This window comes from Bubalus bubalis, chromosome X (genome assembly GCF_019923935.1).
Source record: "Bubalus bubalis isolate 160015118507 breed Murrah chromosome X, NDDB_SH_1, whole genome shotgun sequence".
Taxonomy (NCBI): domain Eukaryota; kingdom Metazoa; phylum Chordata; class Mammalia; order Artiodactyla; family Bovidae; genus Bubalus; species Bubalus bubalis.
Genome location: NC_059181.1, coordinates 107,332,167 through 107,355,752, shown reverse-complemented (window position 1 = coordinate 107,355,752; position 23,586 = coordinate 107,332,167). Strand labels below are relative to the sequence as shown.

General features: G+C 46.5%; 1 protein-coding gene across 18 annotated transcripts in view; it reads left to right on the top strand.

Annotated features, from left to right (window-relative positions):
* Positions 1-21,808, top strand: part of ZNF185 (zinc finger protein 185 with LIM domain) — a 72,892-nt gene extending 51,084 nt beyond the window's left edge. For 15 of the 18 annotated variants that reach the window (XM_044937588.2, XM_044937587.2, XM_045164576.1 and 12 more), the window contains 8 exons: positions 3,676-3,870; positions 8,980-9,174; positions 11,567-11,677; positions 12,668-12,748; positions 14,745-14,816; positions 15,832-15,934; positions 20,609-20,707; positions 21,637-21,808. In XM_044937588.2, the coding sequence (XP_044793523.2) occupies positions 3,676-3,870; positions 8,980-9,174; positions 11,567-11,677; positions 12,668-12,748; positions 14,745-14,816; positions 15,832-15,934; positions 20,609-20,707 (856 nt within the window). In that variant the 3' untranslated portion in view covers positions 21,637-21,808. The other 3 variants (XM_044937590.2, XM_044937599.2, XM_044937601.2) reach the window with 3 other exon arrangements.
* The last annotated feature ends 1,778 nt before the right edge of the window (positions 21,809-23,586 follow it).

The window sequence follows — 23,586 nt, the reverse complement described above, 5'->3', positions numbered from 1 at the left end:
CAGGACAGCTCCCATCACAGTTATCCAGTCCAAAATTTCAATAATGGTGAGGTTGACAAACGCTGCCCTAAAGCTGATCTCTACGGAAAGTCAGAAGATACGGTCTGGAAAGAAAAAACGGCGCACACACTCCCCGCCTTCGCTGCAGGTATCTGAGCAGTGGGTGCAGAACGTATACGCCTGCACATGCGCACACCTGCACACCTTTGGCTCTAGGCCAGCGAGAGGCCTTCCTGTGTGCGCCTGCGCGTGCGTGCCCCGCGGGGGTCGGGGGGGGGGGTAGGTGAGCGTATACGTCCAGCTCCTCTGCGCCTGCGCGCGCCGCCATGTCCTGCGGCCGTATGCTCGCGTCGCGGTGCATATCGGGAAATGCGACAGTCCACGCTTCGAAATGGCTACCCTGGGCGAGAGAAACCTTGGCGGCGGTTCTCGCAAACGCCGCCAGATGGCGCGCGAGGATCACAATTCTGCCTGGCCGCCTGTCTTGGCGCTTTGGGCTCACTGCCCATCCCCCGATGGCCTGGAGGATCTGGGCGGTCCCGCCCGCATGGAGTTGACCCAGGCCCCCTGAACCCGAGTGCACCATCACCACAGTGCAGGCGGAGGCAGAAGAGAGGAAGGGAGCTGGGTGCCCGCAAAGATCCAAAGGGACTGTTTGGCGAACTGCCCTGGAGGTCTCTGGACGCCAGACGCTGGTCTTCAGAGCTGGCCGCGGCCAGTACCCATGGACACGAGGGGAGGGCGGCTCGACCCTCCAACCCCGAGGGACCCTGGGTCGACCTGCCAGCTCAGGGTGCTGGGGCTCCGTGGGGAGAGGACGTAATTATCAAGAGGTCAAGGAGGGAGGTGAACAGGTTGGGTGGTCCAATCTGCACAGCAGTGCCTTTGTCCCAAAGTTGAAGAACTGCGCTAATCTGACTTTGTTTTTTGTTCATCACGGTATATGACAGGTACAGGAAGAGGTGGTATAGTGTAGTGAGCATGTACTCCTGTGCCTGGGCTCTAATGTAAGCTCTGTCCCTTACTTGCTGTGTGGCTTTGGGTATCTTACTCATCTCTGTGCTTCAGTTTCCTTACCTGTAGAATAGTGGCAAAAATACATCATACCACGCAGGGCTGTTGTGAGGGTTAAATGGTTTTGTGTGCAGGTCATTTCCTGGCACAAAGTACTACATACATGTTGGAGTCTCGTTTTATTAAAAGTTAAAGCTAAATAACCAGCCCCAGAGGAATACCTCTTTCCACCAGAACTATTTAAGGACATGGGGAATGCTGGCCTCTGCTCCTCTTTTCCAGGTTTATTGGCCTGATTTCATTTAATAAGACACAGAGTTGCTTACCCTTTCCCCAGTAAATTTTTGTCATTAGACTTTACATCTAAAGCATATGCTGTTTTCCTCTGTGTTGCAAGTCTGGGCTTTTCAGATTTATGTTCTCTCTGCATTAGGAACATGTGAACTTTAAGCACGTGTATTCACTGTGGACAACTGCTGTCAATCATTGGAAGAGTCTAATGGAGGTACCAAGAGTGGAAGGAGCTGTTGTTTTCCATGTAAAGAATATGACTGTGTCCACGGTTGGCTGTAGCTGGACTAGGCTTCCAGATTTTTGATCTAGTTACAGCCAGAAGTATTATAATACCTTTACTATCTCTAAACACTTGACTTCTAGGCAATTTATTAGGGGCCAGGTGGACTTCTGGGTTGTTATATTGCTCAGCAAGACTTCTTGTGACTGTTTTACTAAAATTTATTTTTCATGGGTCAGGTGGGTTATACCTTCTATAATTGTAGTGACTCTGCTCTGAGGCCTAGGGCAAAGCAGCTTTATTCATCTACTTGTCCCTTCATCTACTTGTCCCTGTGCCACGGTGGACATTCAAATTGCTCTTTGCTGAGAATCTTGGCTTTATTCACAAACTTGGTGAGGATAACTTCTATCATCATAATTCTACTGGAGCTATGGGTTGGTACAGGACTCTGATTAAGTAAAGTTAGCTCATGGGGTTCTCAAGGCAAGAATACTGAGGACTAAAGAGCCTCTTGATGAAAATGAAAGAGGAGAGTGAAAAAGCTGGCTTAAAACTCAACATTCAAAAAACTAAGATCATGGTATCCGGTCCCATCACTTCATGGCAAATAGATGGGGAAACAATGGAAACAGTGAGACACTGTTTTTTGGCCTCCAAAATCACTGCAGATGGTGACTGCAGCCATGAAATGAAAATATGCTTGCTCCTTGGAAGAAAAGCTAAGACCAACCTAGACAGCATATTAAAAAGCAGAGACATTACTTTGCTGACAAAGGTCCTTCTAGTCAAAGCTATGGTTTTTCCAGTAGTCGTGTATGGATGTGAGTTGGACTCTAAAGAAAGCTGAGTGCTGAAGAATTCATGCTTTTGAACTGTGGTATTGGAGAAGACTCTTGAGAGTCCCTTGGACTGCAAGGAGATCAAACCAGTCAATCCTGAAGGAAATCAGTCCTGAATATTCACTGGAAGGACTGATGCTGAAGCTGAGGCTCCAATACTTTGGCCACCTTATGTGAAGAACTGACTCATTTGAAAAGACCCTGATGCTTGGAAAGATTGAAGGCAGGAGGAGAAGGGGATGGCAGAGGATGAAACGGTTGGATGGCATCATCAACTTGATGGACATGAGTTTGAGCAAGCTCTGGGAGTTGGTGATAGACAGGGAAGCCTGGTGTGCTGCAGTCCATGGGTCACAAACAGTCAGACACGACTGAGAGACTGAACTAAACTGAACTGAAAGCTAGCTCAGGGCTTCCAGAGTCAGGAAACATGCTCTTTAGGCCTTTTTGGTTTGTCATTGACTCAAGCCTATAAGTCATAATGGGATGAGTGTGTCAGGGTATTCTGCTGACTAAGGGAGTGGCACTATTGGAGAAGAGCATACTTTCCAAAAGTTATGAGTTCTGTTCCTCTTGTTATTCCAGCTTGAAGGCAGTGAGTCTGCCTACTATGCAATTAACTTCCATGAATAAAGAGCCCCAAGGCTGGAGGTAGTTGGTGGTATGATCTTCTTGCCCTAATATAGCCTCCCAATATAGCCATCAGCAATTGGAGGGAGGCTGCTGATTGGCAGGGTTGAGTTCAGGATGGACCAGGATCAAGGTGATGGTGAACTAGATAGTAATTTTCTGGAAGGCTAGGCTCATGTTCTCAGTAACCTGACTCAGTCTTGGCCACTGGCCTAGTGGGCGTATGATATCTTTGGTGCCTGAGGCCATCAGGCACCAGCACTATCACACAGGATGTGGAGGAGGCACCAATGATGAGTACAAGGCCCTTGGAAGCATGCCAGGATGGGGATGGTGATGGGAGGGAAGTGCAAGTATACGGTGATGTCAGGCCAGGAAGGATGGAAGATCTCCCAAAGAACTTGATACTGAGGACAGCTGGGAGGCCAGTACCTCCTTGCTGGATTCAGAGGGTGGCAAAAGCATCTGGGCTCAGGCTTCATCTTATACAGGGACAGCCTTTGTCAGTTGGAGGGGAGCAGCGGTGCTGGGGTCCTCCTGAGGAGGACATGAGCACTCCCTGAAGTGGGGGCCATGCCAGGCTCCTTCCCCACCCTCTCTGGGAGAGGAGCCTGCTGTGGTCACAGGAGGGGATATGGATGTGCAGTGGATGATCAAGGACTCATTCTTCCTCAGCGCCTTGGTTGTTTTTGAGGAGAAGAATGTGGTTACCAAGGTGGGAGAGGCATGGCAGGGGAGGCCCCGAGTCCTGCAAGATGATCAAGGAGACCCAGCTGTACCCACCCAGCAGTGCACAGATCCCAGCACCTCAGAGCAGAGCAGCCCCGGAAATCCTGAGCAGCGCCTGGAAGTGGACAGCCCGGCCAACAGGTAAGGGCTACTCTGTGCCAGGCTCCTGCTAGCCTGCCTGAACTGGAGTTTTGTCATGGGCCATGACCAAGGTAGGACCCACTTTTGCCCCACGTCCATGCCAGTGCCTGGCACATTGCACACCTAGATACTCAGGCTCCTGCCTGGTGAATGCAGTTAGAATGGTGAGTCCCAGGCATGGAGCAGTGTCAAGTGGCTTCCTTTGGCAGAAGGAACTGAGATGGAGCCTGTGATGGGAGCAGTCATCTGTTCCCAGAGGTAAGAAACCCTGGCTAATTTCTTATGTGTGGAGGAGGAAGGAGGTCTCCCAGAGTATAGGAGCACCACAGGTCAGGGCGAGGGTGGTCCCAGGTAAGATGAGGACGATATATGCGTGTAAAAAGGCTCTGTCAGAGAATTAGAAAGGATGAGGGGAAGGGGTGACTATGAAAGAGTACATCAAGGTGGAGCAGAGAGAGAAGGTCACAGTGACAGGGAGAAAACAGGAGAGTGCAAGCATATTAGAGAGGTGCCCTGATACTGGCAGTAAAGGTGGGGGTGGGATTATGATTGGTGATGTGTTGGTGTGTGGTATGCATGAGTGACAGGGCAAGTGTAATTGTCACTAGAGATGACCTTGTGGTGTGGGTGTGAGGTGTTCAAGTCAAGGCTTTCCTGATGGCATCTGCCTGGCTGAACATTACATTCATGTCCTATAAAGCTTATGGATGTGCTGACAGATGGTTGAAACACTACAGGTTTGTATTGCTTGGAAACTTCATGGAGAGCAAATGAAAGCACTTATCACTTCTGCAGATCCAAGCAAGAGCGAACTGCTAGAAGGGAACACAGGAGTGTTTCACCAACCCAGGAAACAGGGAACAGTAGCTGTGGCTCCTATTTCAGAGACAGATAAAATAAAAAATTAAAGCTCAACATTGAAAAAACTAAGATCACGGCATCCAATCCCATGACTTCATGGCAAATAGATCAGTAAAAAATGAAAATAGTGGCAGACTTTATTTTCTTGAGCTCCAAAATCACTATGGATGGTGACTGCAGCCATGAAATTAAAAGACACTTGCTCCTTGGAAGAAAAGCTTCGATAAACATAGACAGTGTCTTAAAAAGCAGAGACATTGCTTTGCTGATAAAGGCCCATCTAGTCATGGTTATGATTTTTCCAATAGTCATATATGGATGTGAGAGCTGGACCATAAAGAAGGCTGAGTGCTGAAGAAGCCTCTTGAGAGTCCTTTGGGTAGCAAGGAGATCAAACCGGTCCATCCTAAAGGAAATCAGTCCTGAATATTCATTGGAAGGACTGATGGTGAATTGAGGCTCCAATACTTGGGCCACATGATGAGACGAACTGACTCATTGGAAAAGACCCCGATGCTGGGAAGGATTGAAGGCAGGAGGAGAAGGGGATGGGAGAGGATGAGATGGTTGGATGGCATCACTGACTCGATGAACATGAGTTTGAGCAAGCTCTGGGAGTTGGTGATAGACAGGGAAGCCTGGTGTGCTGCAATCCATGGGGTCACAAAGAGTCGGACAGTACTGAGCAACTGAATTGAACTGAATAATTTTATAGCTCTGTCTTTCCCGATGCCTGAGTATTAACAAAGACAGTGTAACTTGAGGTATAAAGGAAGACCTTGGATTTCTTGGATGACTTAACTGGTGAAATTTATTCCTCAGTTACTTGAAAGAATCAGAATTCCTCATGAGGGAGTACTTGTTCCAACAAAAGTTTAGCAGCAGTAGTTGCAATGGCCCTTTTAAAAGGGAAAGCTTCAAGCCAGTGAAGGAACAGACATGGTAGTAAGAACATATTTAAAATCATGAGATTTTGGAGATGAGTGAAATCAAATTGCCATTGAAGGAAAAGGTCTTGAACATATGTATATTAAAAAAATGCTATAGGTAAGTGATAAAAATTTGCAGTAGAAACCCACTGGCTTAGAATACCTGAATTTAAATTTTAAAAAGTAAAATTGCAACCAAATTAACATTTTAAAAATAATTTAAATTATGACTGATAACATTGTGCTGTTGTTTTCTAACATCGGGCAATTCAGGGCAGCACTGGGACTCCGAGAAATAAAAGCATATCATGGACAGTGAGGGCACTGATAAATCTCTTAAGAATTTTATATGATTTCTGAAATATTTATGTAATTAACATTTTACCCATTAAATTTAGGAAATGCTCTGCATTATTATTATTGTTATTTATTATTATTGGATTGATGCTTCTCATGTAATTTATATAATATAAAATATATTGTATATTGTACAGTATAAAATACAGATATACAACTCACAAGACAGCTGTTTTTATTAAATTAACAATATTAGATTAGCTTTGTTTGCCAAGGATTTACCTAAATTCTTTGAATTTGAATTTTTTAAAAATTCATGTTAGTTTATAAAAAATTCTTATAAAATAATACTTTTTCTTCTGTACATTCCAAGTACTAGAAAAATTTTATTGAGTTTTAGAAATATTTAATTTATATAAGTATTTATTCCTAAGTCAACTGGAATAAAGGATAAGTGATCTTGTAAGTTTACTTGGTAATTCTATTCAAAAGTAAAAAGATATTACACATATATAACATACACGTGTACATAAATGTTCAGATAGACTCAAATGGAGATCTTATGGCTTTAATTCTAAAATTTCAACCATGTGTCAGGTATAAACACAAAGTAAAGACTCATTGGTTTGTATAAGAGCTGGTTCTCCTTTTTGCCACACTTTCTATTTTTATCAGAATTCTGTTTCTGGCAGATGGGACAAGTTGAGGTCACCTGCTCAACATGAAGGCTAAAGCTTCCTGCTAATATTTGTACAGGAGGCTTTAAATTTTTTTGCCCTAATATATAATCTTATGGAGACTGTAGACTAAATTTTGGGTGAGGGACCAAGGAGAAACTAGTCAGTTGGGGTACCTTAAAAGTTATCTACCTGGACAAAATATCTAGAACATTTCCAATTAGGTTTTTCAGCATGTTGTTTTTATGCTTTGTGACCATGGAGAGCTCCTCACAGTGAAGGCAGGACCTAGAAGGCAATATATTTGTCCTAGACACTTAGGGGAAGAGAAGTCCTTAATCATAGATAGTTTGGGATATTGGGAAGCAATAGTAGGTTCTGTGGAGAGTTGACAGGGAGATGGGAATGAAGAAGTGAGAAGAGCTAGTGCACCCAGCTCTTTCAAGAAGCTTGGCTGTTGCAGGGGGGAGAGAAGCCGTGGAGTCGGAGTGGGATGGGACATTTGAAGTTAAGAAAGACTTTTTTGTTTGCCTTAAATGGGCCGTCTAAGTTATTAGCCCATGCTTCTGCTTTTATCCCACTTCCATCCGCAGACTTAGTGATGGGAAGTGTAGTGGCAGCTACTTGGTCAGACTAGGGATGGGAAGGACAGTCGGAGTTACATCCTGAGAGCAATTTGTGACCTGCAAACAGACCCTCACCCCATAATTTTCATGTGTGGGGGGAAAATAAAAATGCTATTACTTCGTTAGAAATAACTGTGACGGCTTGGCAATAAAAAAGACACGGAGATCCTAACTGCGATCAACAAACGGGCAACAACGGTACGTCTGTGCCTGAGCCTGTGCATGTGCCTCGGGCTCATTCTCAGTGGAGTTTGGCAGGTGTGCGCCTGCAACAGCCGCCATTTTCTGCAGCTGAGAGCTCTGACCGCGATGTCCGTCGTGAAATACGACTATAAATAAATAAAATGGCTGTCCTAGGCGTGCTCAGCTTTGGCAGGGCTTATTCTGGGCTTTTCCCATGTTAGCCAGCAGATGGCAAGCAAGGATCACCAATGGCTTGAGCCTCACCTGTTGGGCATGCTCAGAAGCCTTTTGGTTTTCATGGCCCTTCCCCCTGCATTGCAGGGTCATCAGTCTGTTTGAGAATGTAGCGAGCCCCAGTGATTCTCTTCCCACTCCTTTGCCCTCCTACCCCCGCCCCCCGCCCCCCAGCCAGCCAAAGCAGGACGTCCCTGTAGCTCAAACAGTAAAGAATCTGCCTGTGATGCAGGAGACCACAGATCCATCCATGGGTCAGGAAGATCCTCTGGAGAAAGGAATGGCAATCCACTCCAGTATTCTTGCCTGGAGAATTCCATAGAGAGAAGCCTGGCGGGCTACAGTTCATGGTGTCACAGAGAGTCAGATATGACTGAGCTACTAACACACACAGCCAGCCAAAGCAGCTGAGGGGGAGGCCTCTTGCCAGAGAGCTGGTGCCCTGCTGGATTTTAGTGTACAGGCATTCTGAGCACCTCAGCCTGGGGAGAAGACAGGATGGCTTGGGACTATTTAAGCAGAACAGGTGAACTGGGACTGGGGAAATTTGGAGAAAGGAGCGATGGTAACAGGACAAAGGGGACAGAAATGGCACTGTTTCCAGCTGAGAGGTCTTTGTTTTTTAAAACATCATTGAGGTTATCAGTAGTCATTTCCAGTAGTCATGTATGGATATGAGAGTTGGACTATACAGAAAGTTGAGCACTAAAGAGTTGATGCTTTGAACTGTGGTGCTGGAGAAGACTCTTGAGAGTCCCTTGGACTGCAAGGAGATCAAACCAGTCCATCCTAAAGGAAATCAGCCCTGAATGTTCATTGGAAGGATTGATGCTGAAGCTGAAACTCCAGTACTTTGGCCACCTGATGAGATAAACTGACTCATTGGAAAAGACCCTGATGCTTGGAAAGATTGAAGGCAGGAGGAGAAGGGGATGACAGAGGATGAGATGGTTGAATGGCATCACTGACTTCATGGACATGAGTTTGAGTAAGCTCCAGGAGTTGGTGATGGACAGGGAAGCCAGGTGTGCTACAGTCCATGGGGTCACAAAGAGTCGGACACAAATGAGCGACTGAACTGACCTGAAGTCATCAGGTGTTCTTGGGGACTGTGTTTGTGATGGGAGGGGAGCAGTGGTGCTGGGATCCTCCTGAGGAGAACATGAATCTCCCTGAGGTGGGGGCCATGCCAGGCTCTTATGTGCCCCCCAACCCCACCCCACCCCCAGGAGAGGAGCCTGCTATGGTCACAGGAGGGTATATGGGTATGCAGTGGATGACCAAGGACTCATTCTTCCTCAGCACCTTGGTTGTTTTTGAGGAGAAGAATGTGGTTACCAAGGTGGGAGAGGCGTGGCAGGGGAGGCCTGGAGCCCTGCAAGATGATCAAGGAGACCCAGCTGTACCCACCCAGCAGTGCACAGACCCCAGCACCTCAGAGCAGAGCAGCCCTGGAAATCCTGAGCAGCGCCTGGAAGTGGACAGCCCAGCCAACAGGTAAGGGCTACTCTGTGCCGGGCTCCTGCTAGCCTGCCTGAACTGGAGTTTTGTCAGGGGACACACCCCACAGCAAATCCTAACACTAGTCATGCCCGTTACCTTCTGCAGGTGTGATTGGCTAGGAGTCCTTGTGAAGCTGACCAGCAATGAGCATACCAGGGGTAGGTCTCTGTGGGCTTGAGTTTGAAGCCACAGCATCAAATCTGTTACACCAAGCCTGACAGCCGTTTGGAGCATGAAGACCTGGGTTGACAGAGGGATACAGAGTGCCTTTGCCACTCATGGGGGTGGAAGATTTCTGAGGAAAGTGTGTTACAATGTGAATAAATTCTTCCACTGCCACAGCCATCAGGATGGCCTTGCATGGCAGCATAACCATGTTCCTTAGCTCCCCAGAGATCTTTCCCCAGAGTGGCCACAAGTTTGGGAAATGATATACAAATGAACTTCCCTGGTAGCTCAGACGGTAAAAAGTCTGCTTGCAGTGTAGGCGACTTAGGTGCAATCCCTGGGTCGGGAAGATCCCCTGGAGAAGGGAATGGCAACCCACTCCAGTACTCTTGCCTGGGGTGTTCCATGGACAGAAGAGCCTATATACTCCATGTGAGCCAGCTGTAGGTAGCAAACAAAATGGCCAGCCCTCTATCTCCACTCATGAAACACACAGTGAACCGATGACCGACTACTACAGCAGTAACACCACAGTAATAGCCATTAGCATTTGCTTCGAGCTGAGAATGTGCAGGCATCCTTCTGATGCTTTATGTGTACTCACTTAATTCTCACACCAACCATATGGGAGAAGTGCTATTATTATCTGTTCTATAGATAAGAAACTGAGGCAGAAGTAGGTTGAATAGCTGGCCAGTAGTCGTCCAACCAGGCAGTGGCCTAATAGGGATTAAAACACAGTCAGTCCAGGGCCTGTGTTGCTAATCACCATGTCATATCTGCAGCCTCTCCATTTTTGATAAACTGGCTCGTCTTATCCTTCAGGTCTCCTTGCTGCTGCAGCTCTTTCGTCACCTGAAATATTGTGTTGGGTGTGGATAAGTGCATGCCAGACACTTGCTAGCTGCTCAGTCAGAAATGGATGCTGTTTCCTTCCTCTTGTACTCAGTCTTCTTTCCACTGTCTGATTTTGTACCTTATCCCCCCACCTGTCTTTCCAGGTTCCCACGGGGCTTCCCCTCCCAGCTAGTCCACCTCCTCCAGTCTCCATGGTGCATTCCTGTGTCCTAGAGTGATATAGGACCAGCACAGGGTGACTGGGCACATTGAGGCAGGGAACCTCGTCCAGCCTGGGGTGAGAAGGCAGGTACCCTGGAAGGGCTTCCCAGAGGAGAAGGTTGTGTTGTGTGCAAATGTACCAGGGAGGTCAGGTGCACATGACATAGTCCCTAAAAATGGGGCTTGGGATCTGGGCAGGTGCTAGATCATGATTGTTCCTTAAAATCCCCACTCTTAAACTAGTTGAAGTCCTGTGCACTGGATTCTCTGGCAAAGGGGTGGTATCCCAGAGGCTAGGGCAGGTGGATGAAGCCACAAACTCAGACATGATCAGAGTGGCACCATGTTGGAGAGAAGCCAGAATTAACCCAGGGCAGTGTGTTCCCATAAAGCTGGGCTGAGAGTGTTAGACAGGGAGTTGACATGAGGTGATGGCACAAATGGGGAAGGCTCAGGGATGGAACCTAAAAGAATTCCCTGAACTGTAATAGGCAGGCAGCTGCAGCAGCTTTTGGTATGGGACTGCTGATCCAGGAACAGGCAGAATAAAAGCAAGTAATGGCCTGGCCAGAAAAACACCTTGTGAGCTGGCTAGGAGGTCCAATTCCAGGCCAAGGGTTGTGTGTTACACCAAGGGGTTGAGATTCAGAAAAACCATTATACCCATAAGTTTTCTTCCTCTTCTTATGGCAGGTGACTTCCAGAATAAGGTCCATCCACATCTCTTCCTTGGTGATGCCTAAATTAATTTGTCCCTCTCTTCCTCAGCTTTGTATTCTCCAGAGACTTCACTGGAGGAAGGGGGCAGGGAGCTCATTCCAGGAAGGGGCTGTTTGTCAAGTCTGTGCTAGCCCTATAGCTATGCTATAACCAAGTGAATCACAGGCCAAGGCCCTTGGCTGTAGGAGTAGTTATGGGCACATGCTTGAAGGCTGGGGTCTTGCCTCTGACTTACAAAATGAATGCTTCTACCCATTGATTTCAGGAGCCTCAAAGAACAGAAGCTCAGTGATCTTCAAAGTTTGTTTAAAAAACCTTGGCATTCTTTTAAACTCCTTGACATGGCAGTTTTGGCATTAACCCCTGATAACCCTGTGTGACTCTGCAACACATCGGTTCTCATTGTTGACGTACTTGCCCCTCCCTCCACTTGTTTCAGGATGAGAAACCCCTCGAGCTGTATGGTCTCTGTTCCCAGCCCTGCCCCTCCTGAGCAGCATCCTATTCACATGCCAGCCTCCCCAAGTGAACTGGAGCCCAACTCAACCAGGTAAGAAGAGACCATCTGGGAGATGTTCTCTGGGCTATTCCCTGGAGCTAAAGGACTCAGCTTTTGTCTCATGCTACTTCCTTGACATTAGTTCTAGTGCCTACTGCAATTCCCAGCAGCCTGCTGTTCAAGGGGCCACAGAGTGTAGCCCAGGTTCCCCTAGTATAAACTCCTATGTGGAGGCCTGAATGGAGTCTCCCAGTGAGAAGCTGATGTGTCACTTTCTAGGGCTCTGCTATCCTTTTGACCTTGCTAGTATTTCTTGGGGAACATGCTTGAAAAGGCCAAAGAAATACCTCTGAGGCCAGGGCCTATGTCGTCTCTTTCTCTCATGTTATCTGTTGTGAGAAGAGGCACATACCTACTGCCTCACCTCTGCTCCTGGCCCCCATGCCATGTTAGAGTTCAGGAAGGGAGTCATAGCAAGGAGGCTGAGTGAGGTAGGGGTGTGTGTGTGTGTAGGAGAGATCAGAGGAGCCTCTACTGCCATCAAGCCAGCAGGCTGGAGTGCAGAGCATGGAAATGGGGCCAAATTTGGGGTCATTATGAGTCTATCATGAAATAGACCTTGTTTCCAATGATGCCAGTGGCTTGTCCAGGGTGAGGCAACTTCTCGACCTCTGGAACTCCATAGGTGAGAAGGGAGAGAAGGGGGAGATTAGATTGCAGGTAGAGATTTGAAAATCTAGGATTGAGGCTTATAGGCAACCTCAGTCCCAGACAAAAGGGAAACAAAATGTGGTGAGAGAGGAGGATAGAAAATCCACTGGACTGAAGTCTCAGGAGGGTAGTGTACCACCACTGGCTGTAGGGAGCCTCTTTCTAGCACTCTCAAATCTGCACACAGCCGGCTATACCCATGAGCTTTGATTTCAGCCCAAGTCCACTAAATGGGGGTTCTCCCTGCCCTGGACCCCTACTTTAGATCAGGCCCAGTCCCCTGGAATCTTCCGGTATACCTATTTCTGTTCTGTTATGCTTTTTCTACAGCAAAGGGATTCTCTTTGTGAAGGAGTATGTGAATGCTGGTGAGGTATCTTCCAGGAAGCCACTGTCTTCATTCTATGGCAGGTAAGAAGTCCCAGATCTTTCATATCATGGCCTTCTCCTGCCAGGCCCTGTGTTGTTCTCATTCCTGCATCCCCAGTACCTCATTAAGTACATGGCCCGAGTACCTTCATTTATCGTATAGGTGGATGATTTAATTGCCCATGGACATGATTTACCTTTCCAGCTGTTCTACCTAACTTGATGTCTTGTGCTCCCCTTTTATCATTACTTCATCCTATGTTCCACTTGCAGCTTCATCCATTTCTACCTATCTTTCTCAGTAGACTACAAGCTTTCTTTTTGTGAAATCCTGAGAGTATCGCTCTTGATAGAGCTGTTGAGGCCCTTAAGAACCGTCTAGTTAATCCATCCTTCCAGAACTCAGAGCTCCTCTCTTCAGATCCCATGCTCCGTCCAGCATGCCCGTTTGCTTCATTTGAACACACATTTGACTGTGTGTGTTCACACAGATACATGCATAACTTTTCACTCATCTTCTCTTTGCTTGCTTCCTGATGTTGTATTGAAGTCTACCTCTGTGCCACCTCATCTAAAAACTAACCCACACTGAGACAGTGTCCTCCTGGGAATTTTTGAAAATGACACATCCCCTCACTTCTGGGGTTAGGATTTTAGTAACAGAAAGGAACATCCTGGCTTTATTTCAGGATTCGGCCTCTGGAGATTCCAGGCCAGCTTTCACTGCTTCTGTGGAATGATGAGCATGGGCATAGGGATCAAGTTCAAGTACACACTCAACCCTCATTTGTTAGGTCATTTTGGGCAAGATGGTCAACTTTTATGAGTCACAGTTTCTTCATTTGTAACTCCTTAGAATGATTTTTCCCCAGTAGCTTTTTTGAAATATAATTCGTATATCATAAAATTCACTCTTTAAAGTGTACAGCCCAGTCATTTTTGGTACATCCACAATGTTGTGAGATCATCACAGCTATCCAATTACAGAAATTTTTATCACCCAAAAAGGGAACTGCAGACACATTAGCAACTATCCCCCTCCTCCCGCCCGACACACACACCACCAGCCACAGCCCTTGTCTATTTTCTGTCTCTATAGACTTTTCAGGGAGGTTTAGATATGAGAAATACTGTTTACTGTTATAACCCTCCAGCACCCTCAAGAGAGCTATCTTTGCCTCTGTGAACACTGTCCATCTGGTATTTCTTCTTCCAGTCTCACCAGTACTTTGTTTAATTGGACACTTAGAATTGTGTAGTTCAATGTGTTTTCCCCTTTTGCTTTACGTTCCAGAAGGTTTATAAATAAGCTTAGTGCTCAAAAGAAATCAAAACTGGGATGAAATTCTAGTTCACTCCTTTTACTGCAAGCATGACCTTAGCCAGGTCACTTACCTCAGGAGGTCATCACACAGCTCCTATGAGAATGGAAGCTTCACCAAAGCATGTCCTAGAGCTTGTAGCTAGTTTTCCTTCCTTGGAAATAGTTTTTAATCATTAGTTTTTATGTAAGAAGTCATATTATTGAAAAATAAAGACATAAAAGGAAAAAAAAAAAGCCACCCTGAATCACACTCTGTAAGTTAAGCACAGGTATTATGTTGGAATGTTTCCTTCCTTTTTTGTTCCTATTCTTAGTGTCTGATTTCTGCTGTGAGTGGGCTTTTGGTGACTGTCACATTATAACCCAGGTATATATGTGGGGAGAAAAGCCATGGTCCTTTCCCCCTGGTCAGTGAAAGTGACAGTTCTGGTATGCACAGCCTCCAGAATCCTAGCCACACACTTGTCGTCTTCCTCATCATGGCAGGTCTTCTTTGCCCCCAAGGCAAGGGATCTTCTCTGCAAGAATTATGCCTTGGTGGCACCAAGTTTAAAGCTTCCCCTACCATTTAGCATAACAGACGATTGCAAGTCAGGCAGTCACGTCTCAGCTTGTGGCCACAGGGTTAATCAGAAAAGCATTCTCCACTAATGACTGCAGTAGTGATCTGCCTCCCATTTTTTGCCCTCCTCTCTCCCATAACACTCCCTGCAGCATTGGCAGCAATGAGGACTCATGCAACATGGAGGAGAAACTCCCATATGATGGTACTCCATACTCTGAGAGGTAAGTCTGCTGTGTTACCAAAGAGCACACAGGTCTACAGACGAGAAGCAGCTGAGGGAGATGTAGCCATTAAGTCCATTTGCTTTTGTCTACTGCTTTGCTACTTCTGATCCATTTCCAGATATGATGTGTCACACCACAGCATAGGGCATGTGTCCCTCATCTAGATGTCACACTTGTGGCAACCAAAGCCTTTGAATCCAGCTAAGACCAGAAGGCAAACACAGTGAATCAGTGACAGAGCTAGGATGAACCCCAGGGCCCTGACTGCTCTGCCTTCTAACTGTGAGCTGGAACTGGTGGTGGTAAAATACGAGCGAGGAACAGAGCTGTGACGAGGGCAGGAGTCTTTAGCAACGGTGTCAAGAAACTGAGCCCTGGGCCAGCAGCAGGGCAGGCAGGGACGTTCAGCAAGTTCTGTCTGAGGGGGAAAAGCAGGGGTGACTCCAGGAACAAAGGCAGAAATCCTGGAACTGGGGAGATACTCAATCTACAAGTCGGTATCTAGGACTCCAGTATGAGGTCCCAGCAGGCTCCACAGCCACACCGACATCATGATAGTCCTTGGGTCCTTGCTGTCCCTATGATATTCCAGGCAGGACCCAGTGGTCCCAGGCATGAACAGAAGGGCCATCAAGACAGGGAGCCGGGTAGGGCATACAAGGACATGTCTCCTGTAGGAGAAGACATGGGTCTTCCCGTTCTAGAGGGGAGCAGCCCACCATGCAGATATGTTTGGTAGGGGGACAGGGAGAAGCAAGCTGCCTGGAATAAGAATCACATTGCAGTGTCCACGTGTATGATAGAGAGTAGGGTGAAGATATGTGACTGGTTTCTGGAAACTGTGAGGGTCTACAATGGGCTGAGGTCCAGTGTGGCCCAAGGCTATACATGGCCAGCTGCACACCACAGGTAAAGATGTCAGGCTGCCTGCATCAAAGCACAGAGTCTGGCTGCATCACATCAGTAGTTTGCATACCAGCCTGACCGTGGATTCTTCTTTTTCATTTTCCAGAACATGTGGAGGAATCTGTACTTACTGCAACCGGGAGATCCGAGACTGTCCAAAGATCACCTTAGAACACCTCGGCATCTGCTGCCATGACTATTGCTTTAAGGTAAGGAAGAGGGGGTGGTGTTGCCGAGAACATCATCCAGAGCTGGGGATTCCTTTTTGGTTCAGAGAGTATGGAGAAGGCTTGATTTCTGAATGCTCATGCTCCATCTCGGGGGCTTTGCAGAAGTGGGAGCTGAGTGAGCTCTCAAGTCTAAAGGAGTTAATGAGTGTTGGCAATTCTATGTACTTAATACTGTGAGGGAAACAAAATCAGTCTTATGGGGAAAGACTATTCCCAACAGAGGACCAGCAAGTGCAAAGGCCTTAGGGGCAGAAGCATGGAGTATTTTAGCTCACATGGCCTGAATAGCCTGAGTAAGAGATTAGTGGTAGGAGATAAAGTCACAAAGATGCCGAAGAACTGGATTATGTAGGTGTTGGAGGACACAGAGAGACTTTAGATTTCATTCTAAATGAAGCTGGAACCTACTAGAGGGTTTGGGTGGTAGAAACACAACGTCTGACTGAAGCTAGAGAAAACAAAACAGCCACTTGATTAGGGGGTTGGCATGGCAGATGTCAAGATGGTGGCTGGATTGGGGATACTGTTTGAAAATAGAGCTGGCAGTTTGTGGAGTGTGAAAAAATGAGAGGAGTCAAAGGACACTCCAAAGTTTGGGGCCCAGCTGTTACCTGAAAGGATAGTGGTGGCTTTTACTGAGAAGGGAAATACTGGAGGGGAGCAGGTTTGAGCAAAGGGGAGGTGTAGATGAGTGAAATTTCAGGAAGAGCTATATAGGGAGCACCTGTGGTCATATGGATATGTGTGTTTGTGTTCCAGGGAAAGGCCAGGGCTGATGAAATCATCTAGGGTGTGTGTAGGTGGGGATGGGGTCTGACACTGAGCCCTTGTGTCTTTCTAGCGTTTAGAGGTTGGGAAGAGGAAGGGGTCTGCAGAGGAGGATGAGAAGTCACACAGAATATAATGCCCCAAGTGACACAGTTTCTACAGAAAGTCCAGTGGTCACAGTGTCAGTGGTTGCTGAGAGATTGAATGGGATGAAGCCTGAGGACTGCCCTTGAACTTTGCAGCATGGTGGTCATTGATGTCAGTTGGAACAGTTTTGGTGGAGTGATGGGGATAGATGTCTGATTGGAGTGGGCTCATGTGGGAATGGACAGAGTCACTCTGAAACACTCTCCTGATGGGTTGGCTTTATAAGAGAGCAGTGCAAGTGGACAGTGGGGCAGAGGTGCCAGGCATGGGTTTATGCTGGTGGGAGTGGTAAGAGTAGCAAGCAAACACTGATGATGCAGGAGACATGGATGCTGATGGTGATCCTGATGTACATCTGGAGGAGAGAAAGATGGGCACCAGTTAACACATGGCAGGGACAGAAAAGGCTGAATCTGTGGGTCATTATTATGGAGAGGTTCCCAGGTTGGTGGGTGGAAGAATGAGGAACTTCTTCACTAGTTGCCTCTGTTTTTCTCAGTGGATGATGAAAGGATCACCTTTGAGGGGTGGGGAGGAGTGCTGGACACTTGAGAAGAAAGGGGAGGATTTGAAAATTGTCTCAGAGACAAGGAGGTTGGATGGGCCCTGCAGAGCCTGCTTGAGGGGAGGACTTGTGCATTCCTTTGGAGACCAGTTAGCATGTAGTGTGGTGTTCCCTAGCCACGATCAGCCACAGAGGTGAAACAGGGACACTAGCATTTACTGGGGCAGAGGCTATGCCAGGTGAGTTGGCATGGTTTAGTCTGTGCTCAAGGGAACAATAACAGTAAGCCGATGGCAGAGACTATCCGAGTGAGTTGGAGGACATGGAAGTCAAGGCGAATGACTTATTGGTTGTGATGAGTTCTAGAGCAGCAGTTCTCACACTGGAGCATGTGACTCACACTTCACTATCCCCTGAAGGGCTTCTTAAGACAGAGTGCTGGGCCCCAGCAAGGTTTCTAACTCAGTACGTCTGGGTGGAACCTGAGAATTGGTTTGTCTAAGAAGTCCAGACAATGCTGAGGCTGCTCGTCCACAGAGAGTCTGGCCAGAGCAGCGGCTGAGGTAGAAAGGGGTCCAGAACATTGGAGGAAAGGAACAAAATGCTAGGTGTTGGAAGCCCTTCTGTCTGTGCAGATGCAGAGTTGACTCAAGAGTAGAGGTGCAGACAGAGACTGTGACATGTGGTTTGGCAAAGACCAGTCTGTTTTCATGATTCCTGGACTTAAGTGAAAAGTTATTAGAAAGTTATCAACAATTAAATACCAATAAATTGGATAACTGGGAAGAAATGGATGCATTCCTAGAAACATACTAAGATGGAACCAAGAAGAAATTGAAAGCTTGGAGAGACCAATAATAAATTGATTAAATCAGTAACCAAGCACCTCTCAAGAAAGAAAAACTCAGGGCCAGGTCTTCACAGGCAATTCTAACAAATATTTAAAGAAAAAAAATACCAATCCTTTAAAACTCTTCCAAAAATAGAAGAAAGAACACTTCCAAACTCATTTTATGAAGCCAACATTATCCTAACACCAAGTCAAGCATAATATTAGAAATAGGGCTATGCTATGATCCAGCAATCCCACGTCTATGTATATACACAAAGGAATTGAAATCAGGATCTCAAAGCAGTCTCTGAACTGTCTGTTCACTGCAGCATTTTCGACAATAGTCAAAACATGGAAGCAATCTAAATATGCAGTGACTGATGGATAAGAAAATGTGGTATATACATTAAGATGGGATATGATCAAGCCTTTACAGACAGAAGGAAATCCTGTCATTTGCAGCAACATGGATGAAACTGTAGGACATTGTGCTAAGCAAAGTAAGCCAGACAGAGAAGGGCAAACACTTTTCAGTACCACTTATACGAGGAATCTAAAATAGCAAAATCCTTAGAAGAGAGTAGAACAGTGGTTGCTAGGAGCTTAGGGAGGAGGTGAAACAGGGAGGTGATGGTCAAAGGATAGACTGTCAGGTTCGCAAGATGGGTTAGTTCTAGAGATCTACACGGCACAGTGTATGTAGTTAATAATACCATATTATATAATTAGAACTTGACTAACAGAGGGAAACAATGTTAAATAAAAAATCCCAGAGTATTTTTTCAACTTTTATTTATATACCTTAATCACAGAGCACCCCTGTTAAACAGAGCAGAATTACTTAAGCAACTCTTGGCACATTTGGTGCCACAGAGCCCAGTGTTAGAGGAAAGGTACAGTTGGAGTGGGTGGGCATCCAGGGAAGGTTTTGTGAGGGAGGTGGGTCTGGAGTCAGAGATGAAGACATGTCCAGGGGTATTTTCCAGGTGGCTGAACAGGTATCCATCATGCATGCAGAGGGAATACGAATGAAGAGGCCAGCAGGAGGCTGAAAGGCATGGGAGGAGGAGGCCCACAGTAGCAGGAATTTTAAACTTGCCTGACTGGGTCGCACACAGGGCAGGGAAACTTAGAACTATGGTAAAACAGTGAGACCTGGTATTCTTGGAAAATTCTTAGAATGTGGGCAGGGTGCCTGAGACCCACCCCTGGGGACCATGAGCACAGAGGTGGAAAGGATATCACTTTCACAAGATCACAGAGCTGCTCAGAACTGAGGGTCAAAATCCTGGCTCCAAAATCAGAGTGAATGTTGTCCGAGCTGTACTCTACGGCCTCCCAGGAAATGCCATTCCACTGCTCAGGTTCATCTGTATAAATTCATCTGTCACTGTCCTTTATCAGAGGTTTATCTTACCTCTGTTAGACTGGCATAACATTTTAAAACACTAGTTTGTATTGCTATGTTTAGGAATAAAGAGAGGGCACTTAATGTCCACAGCATCATAACAGCCTTTTAGGCTCCTTGTTCTCCACAGCGTGAGGCACGTTGCAAGCCAGGGTTGTTGATTTTTTTTTTTTTCCTGTTTGCAGAGGTTATCCTCTAAATGCATCACCACCACTAGTTGGCTAAGTTGAGGTTCAAGCTCTGGCCTACAGTAACTAAAATGAAAGAGGGCTCATTAATTTACAGTGAAAAAGTGGCCAGGAGACAGGAACTGAAAGGTAGAAGAAGAAAGACGTCAGAGAGGTGCTGGGTGAGAATGAGCAGAGGGACTTAGGGATCCTAGCAGCGGATCTCCATTACATTCAGCTGGAAGCAGAAGGCTTGTCCAGGGTGTGCCTGGAGATAGCTGGAGCCCCAGACATATGGGGTCATTCTTGGTCTCCTCTTATTTGAGACTGTCTGCAGGCCCCTCTGCTCTAACCTCTCAGAACAGGAGGGGCTGCAGCAGATGGATAGCCATTTCATCCTTTAGAAGTTGGCTGGAGAGGCAGGCCAGAGGGGCTGGACTGCTGAAATCACCTTCCCTCTCATTGCGCCTTCATATCACCTTCCTTTCACTTTCAACATCACAATTGAAGCTCTCCAATAGATGAGGAAAGAGAGCCTCAGTAACTCACCCAAGCTCAGCCAGCTAAGGAGCAGTCAATTTAGGGCTCAAACTCAGGCCCAATTCTGAAACCTGGGCTCCTAACAACCGTGTGATCATTCTGCCTGTTAGTTTTTGTTTTTGTTTTACTGTTGCTTTTGTTTTTGTTTGGGATTTGTCTCTGTTTATGCCATTTTTAAATTGTCTGCTTCAAAGTCCAGGATGTGACATCAGCTTGGTGCCTTCCCACTCCACTCATTTAGATTGTTGCACTTGTATGTTGACCTCTAGCTTGTTTTCTCTTTCAGTGTGGGATTTGCAGTAAACCAATGGGTGAGCTTCTGGATCAGATCTTCATTCACCGTGATACCATCCACTGTGAGAAATGCTATGAGAAGCTGTTCTAGGTGGGTGTTGCCAAGCAGCAGGAAATTTACTAGGGGGAAGAAATGTGCCCTAGTGTCTCCCTGAGTCTTGACCTGAGGCACTGCTATTTCTCCTAGCCTTTATGTTCAGGGTGCCTGAGTCCTTGTGTCCCTATGCCCTGTGACACTTTGAAGTCTGAGGTGGTACAGATGAAGACCTTTCCCATGGACATTTCCAAGCTGCAGAAGCCACTGTCTCTTCCTCTCAAGGAGCACCTTCCATGCAGCACCTCACCTAAGCCCCCTAGCTTCCCTGCTAGGTCATTGGCCCATCTGGGGACAAGGAAGTAAAGACCTAAAGGAAAAGGACATGGAGAAGCACTTAGCTTGTAGATGGTACAACCAAGACCTCAACCCAGGACTTCAGATTCAGCTTCTCTGATACAGTCCCCTGGGCTGCCTCCACCATTGCTCAGATAGCAACAGATCAGGACTCAACAGCCAAGATATTCAGTAAAACAAGATATTTAGCTGGGGACCAGCGGCAGGTAAAGGCCAGGATAAGTGAGCATGTGTAGGAAGTGATGGTGCTGTCCTGGTGCTTGGGAAGCTTCTGGTCCACGTTGTCAACTCTGCTTGAACACAGGTTTGCCTGCTGAAAACCAGTGGAATTGACCACAGTGTCTGAGCTTCATGGGGACTGGTGATCCTGGCAGCCCCTCCTCCTTAGCACCTATTCAACTAGAAGCACGGGACAGAGTATCTCTCTTGAAGGCAATGGGAATGGGTATCAACCAGGCCCTCTACTACCTATGAGCCTGTTCTGCCTTTTCTCCAGAAGACACATTGATCTGGACTATTACTTCCCATGCCTGGAGCAGTCGCCCTCCCCAAGATCCTCTGACTGCTCATTGGATTGGGTGTGTGTTTCCAATCTCATGGATACTTCTATTTTCTTTTACTTCCTGCAGGCTGAGAAGAAAGTGATGACTCCTGGACAAGTTTGACTAACCCCAGTTGCCCCAAGTTGCTGGCTCTTCTTCCCTCACTTCCTTCCTCATGCTTTTGATTTGTTCATGTTTTTGCCTTTCTTAAGTTGAACTTGCTTACATCCAGTAGCATATCTTGATGATCTTATGATAATCCCTTTGTGTGTACCTTTTTTATAGCTGAAAAAGTACTACCCATTCATGATCTTACTTCAGGTTCAAGCAAAGAGTGTTGAACCATAATTCCGTTTTGACTTCCCTAAGACCAGTCAGCTTCCTGATGAGTTTAGGTGGCCTAAGTGTGCCTTTGGGACTTGAAAGCAGAAGGAGACCCCCCTGAAGCTTCTTAGGGGCCAGGTTAAAGAATGTCGACGATCCCTGGTGGGTAAATTGCACACACTGAATGCTAGGGATCGACATAGGCTAATGTTTAGCTTGTCTATTTGCCATATATATTTTTTGAACTTTCCATATCCTTTTACAACTAGTTCGTTGCTTCGAATTGAGTTACATAGCAGATTTTAGTTACCTCCTCCTACCTACCTTTCAGTATAGCTGAGTTCTTCCCCGTAGGTATGTGGGCATGTATTAGAAAGTTTACACATTAGGTTTAAATTCTCTATGATGTAATTCTGAAGAGCCTACTGACCAAATGGACATCTGTGTCTGAATTTTGATAGCTGATTGATACATTTGACCTCAGTTTCCAACCCCTAAACTTTACACAAAGATTCCCTAAAGTAGGTCTTAGAGTGTATAGACTCCAGCAAGATTATGAAGGGGGGAAATCAGCTAGCGTTCTTGAGGCCTTACTACATAGCAGGCATTATAACAGAGTGATGGCATTAATCCCCGTTCTAATCTTGTGAAGAGGGTATTCTTCTCCCCAGTTTGCAAATGAGGATACTGAGGCTAAGATAAGTGGTCAGAACCATTGCTGTGTCTCTCCAGTAACTGTAGCCATAGTCCTGAGCCTGTGTGGAGGTTACCTAGTTCTCCCGGGGAACATGCCCCCCTCAGACCTTCCCTGAGGCACACTTTTACAAAGAGAGGCAGGTGGGAAATTGTACTCCTCCTCTGGGCATCCTGGGTAAAATACAAGAAGAGCCAAACTGGCCCCCCTCACCCACCTTTTCCATGAAAACACTTCTGAACTGCAATAATCTTAGCTGGGAAGAGATTTGACTCACAGATCTTCCCAAAGAAGAGCTTGTCGACCCAGGGGAAGCTCCAGTGGGCTCACTGATCTGAGCACAGGGCCCTCAGTGACATCCCATTTTCCAGTCCAGACTCTGTCCCAAGCTAACAGCAACTACCAAGACCCCAGGAACTTGGAACAGGGACTCCTGTTGGCCTGCTGGACAGATGTAGGCCCATGCAACTGGGCTCCTCCACCTTTGGGACCAGGATTACTGTGTAAATTGGGCTTCCCTGGTGGCTCAGTTGGTAAAAAATATGCCTGCAATGCAGGAGAACCCAGTTTGATTCCTGGGTCAGGAAGATCCACTGGAGAAGGGATAGGTCACACACTCCAATATTCTTGGGCTTTCCCTATGGCTCAGCTGGTAAAGAATCTGCCTGCAATGCAGGAGGCCCTGAGTTTGATCCCTGGGTTAGGAAGATCCCCTGGACAAGGGAAAGGCTACCCACTCCAGTATTCTGGCCTAGAGAATTTCATGGACTGTGTAGTCCATGGGGTCACAAAGAGTAGAATGAGACTGAGCGACTTTCACTTTCACTGTGTAAGTTCTGCAAAAGGACAAACTGACAGTTTTTCTGATTAAATCATTTTTAATGATTGGCCTTTTTAAATGGCCTTTTCTCTTTATTTCAAAGAGATTGGGCTTCTTTTCTGAGTGTCTGGTGTCCTCCACTGGTGTTCAGAAGTTGTTTTGTGGATGTTTCTCCACATTCAAATAATCTTTTTTTTTT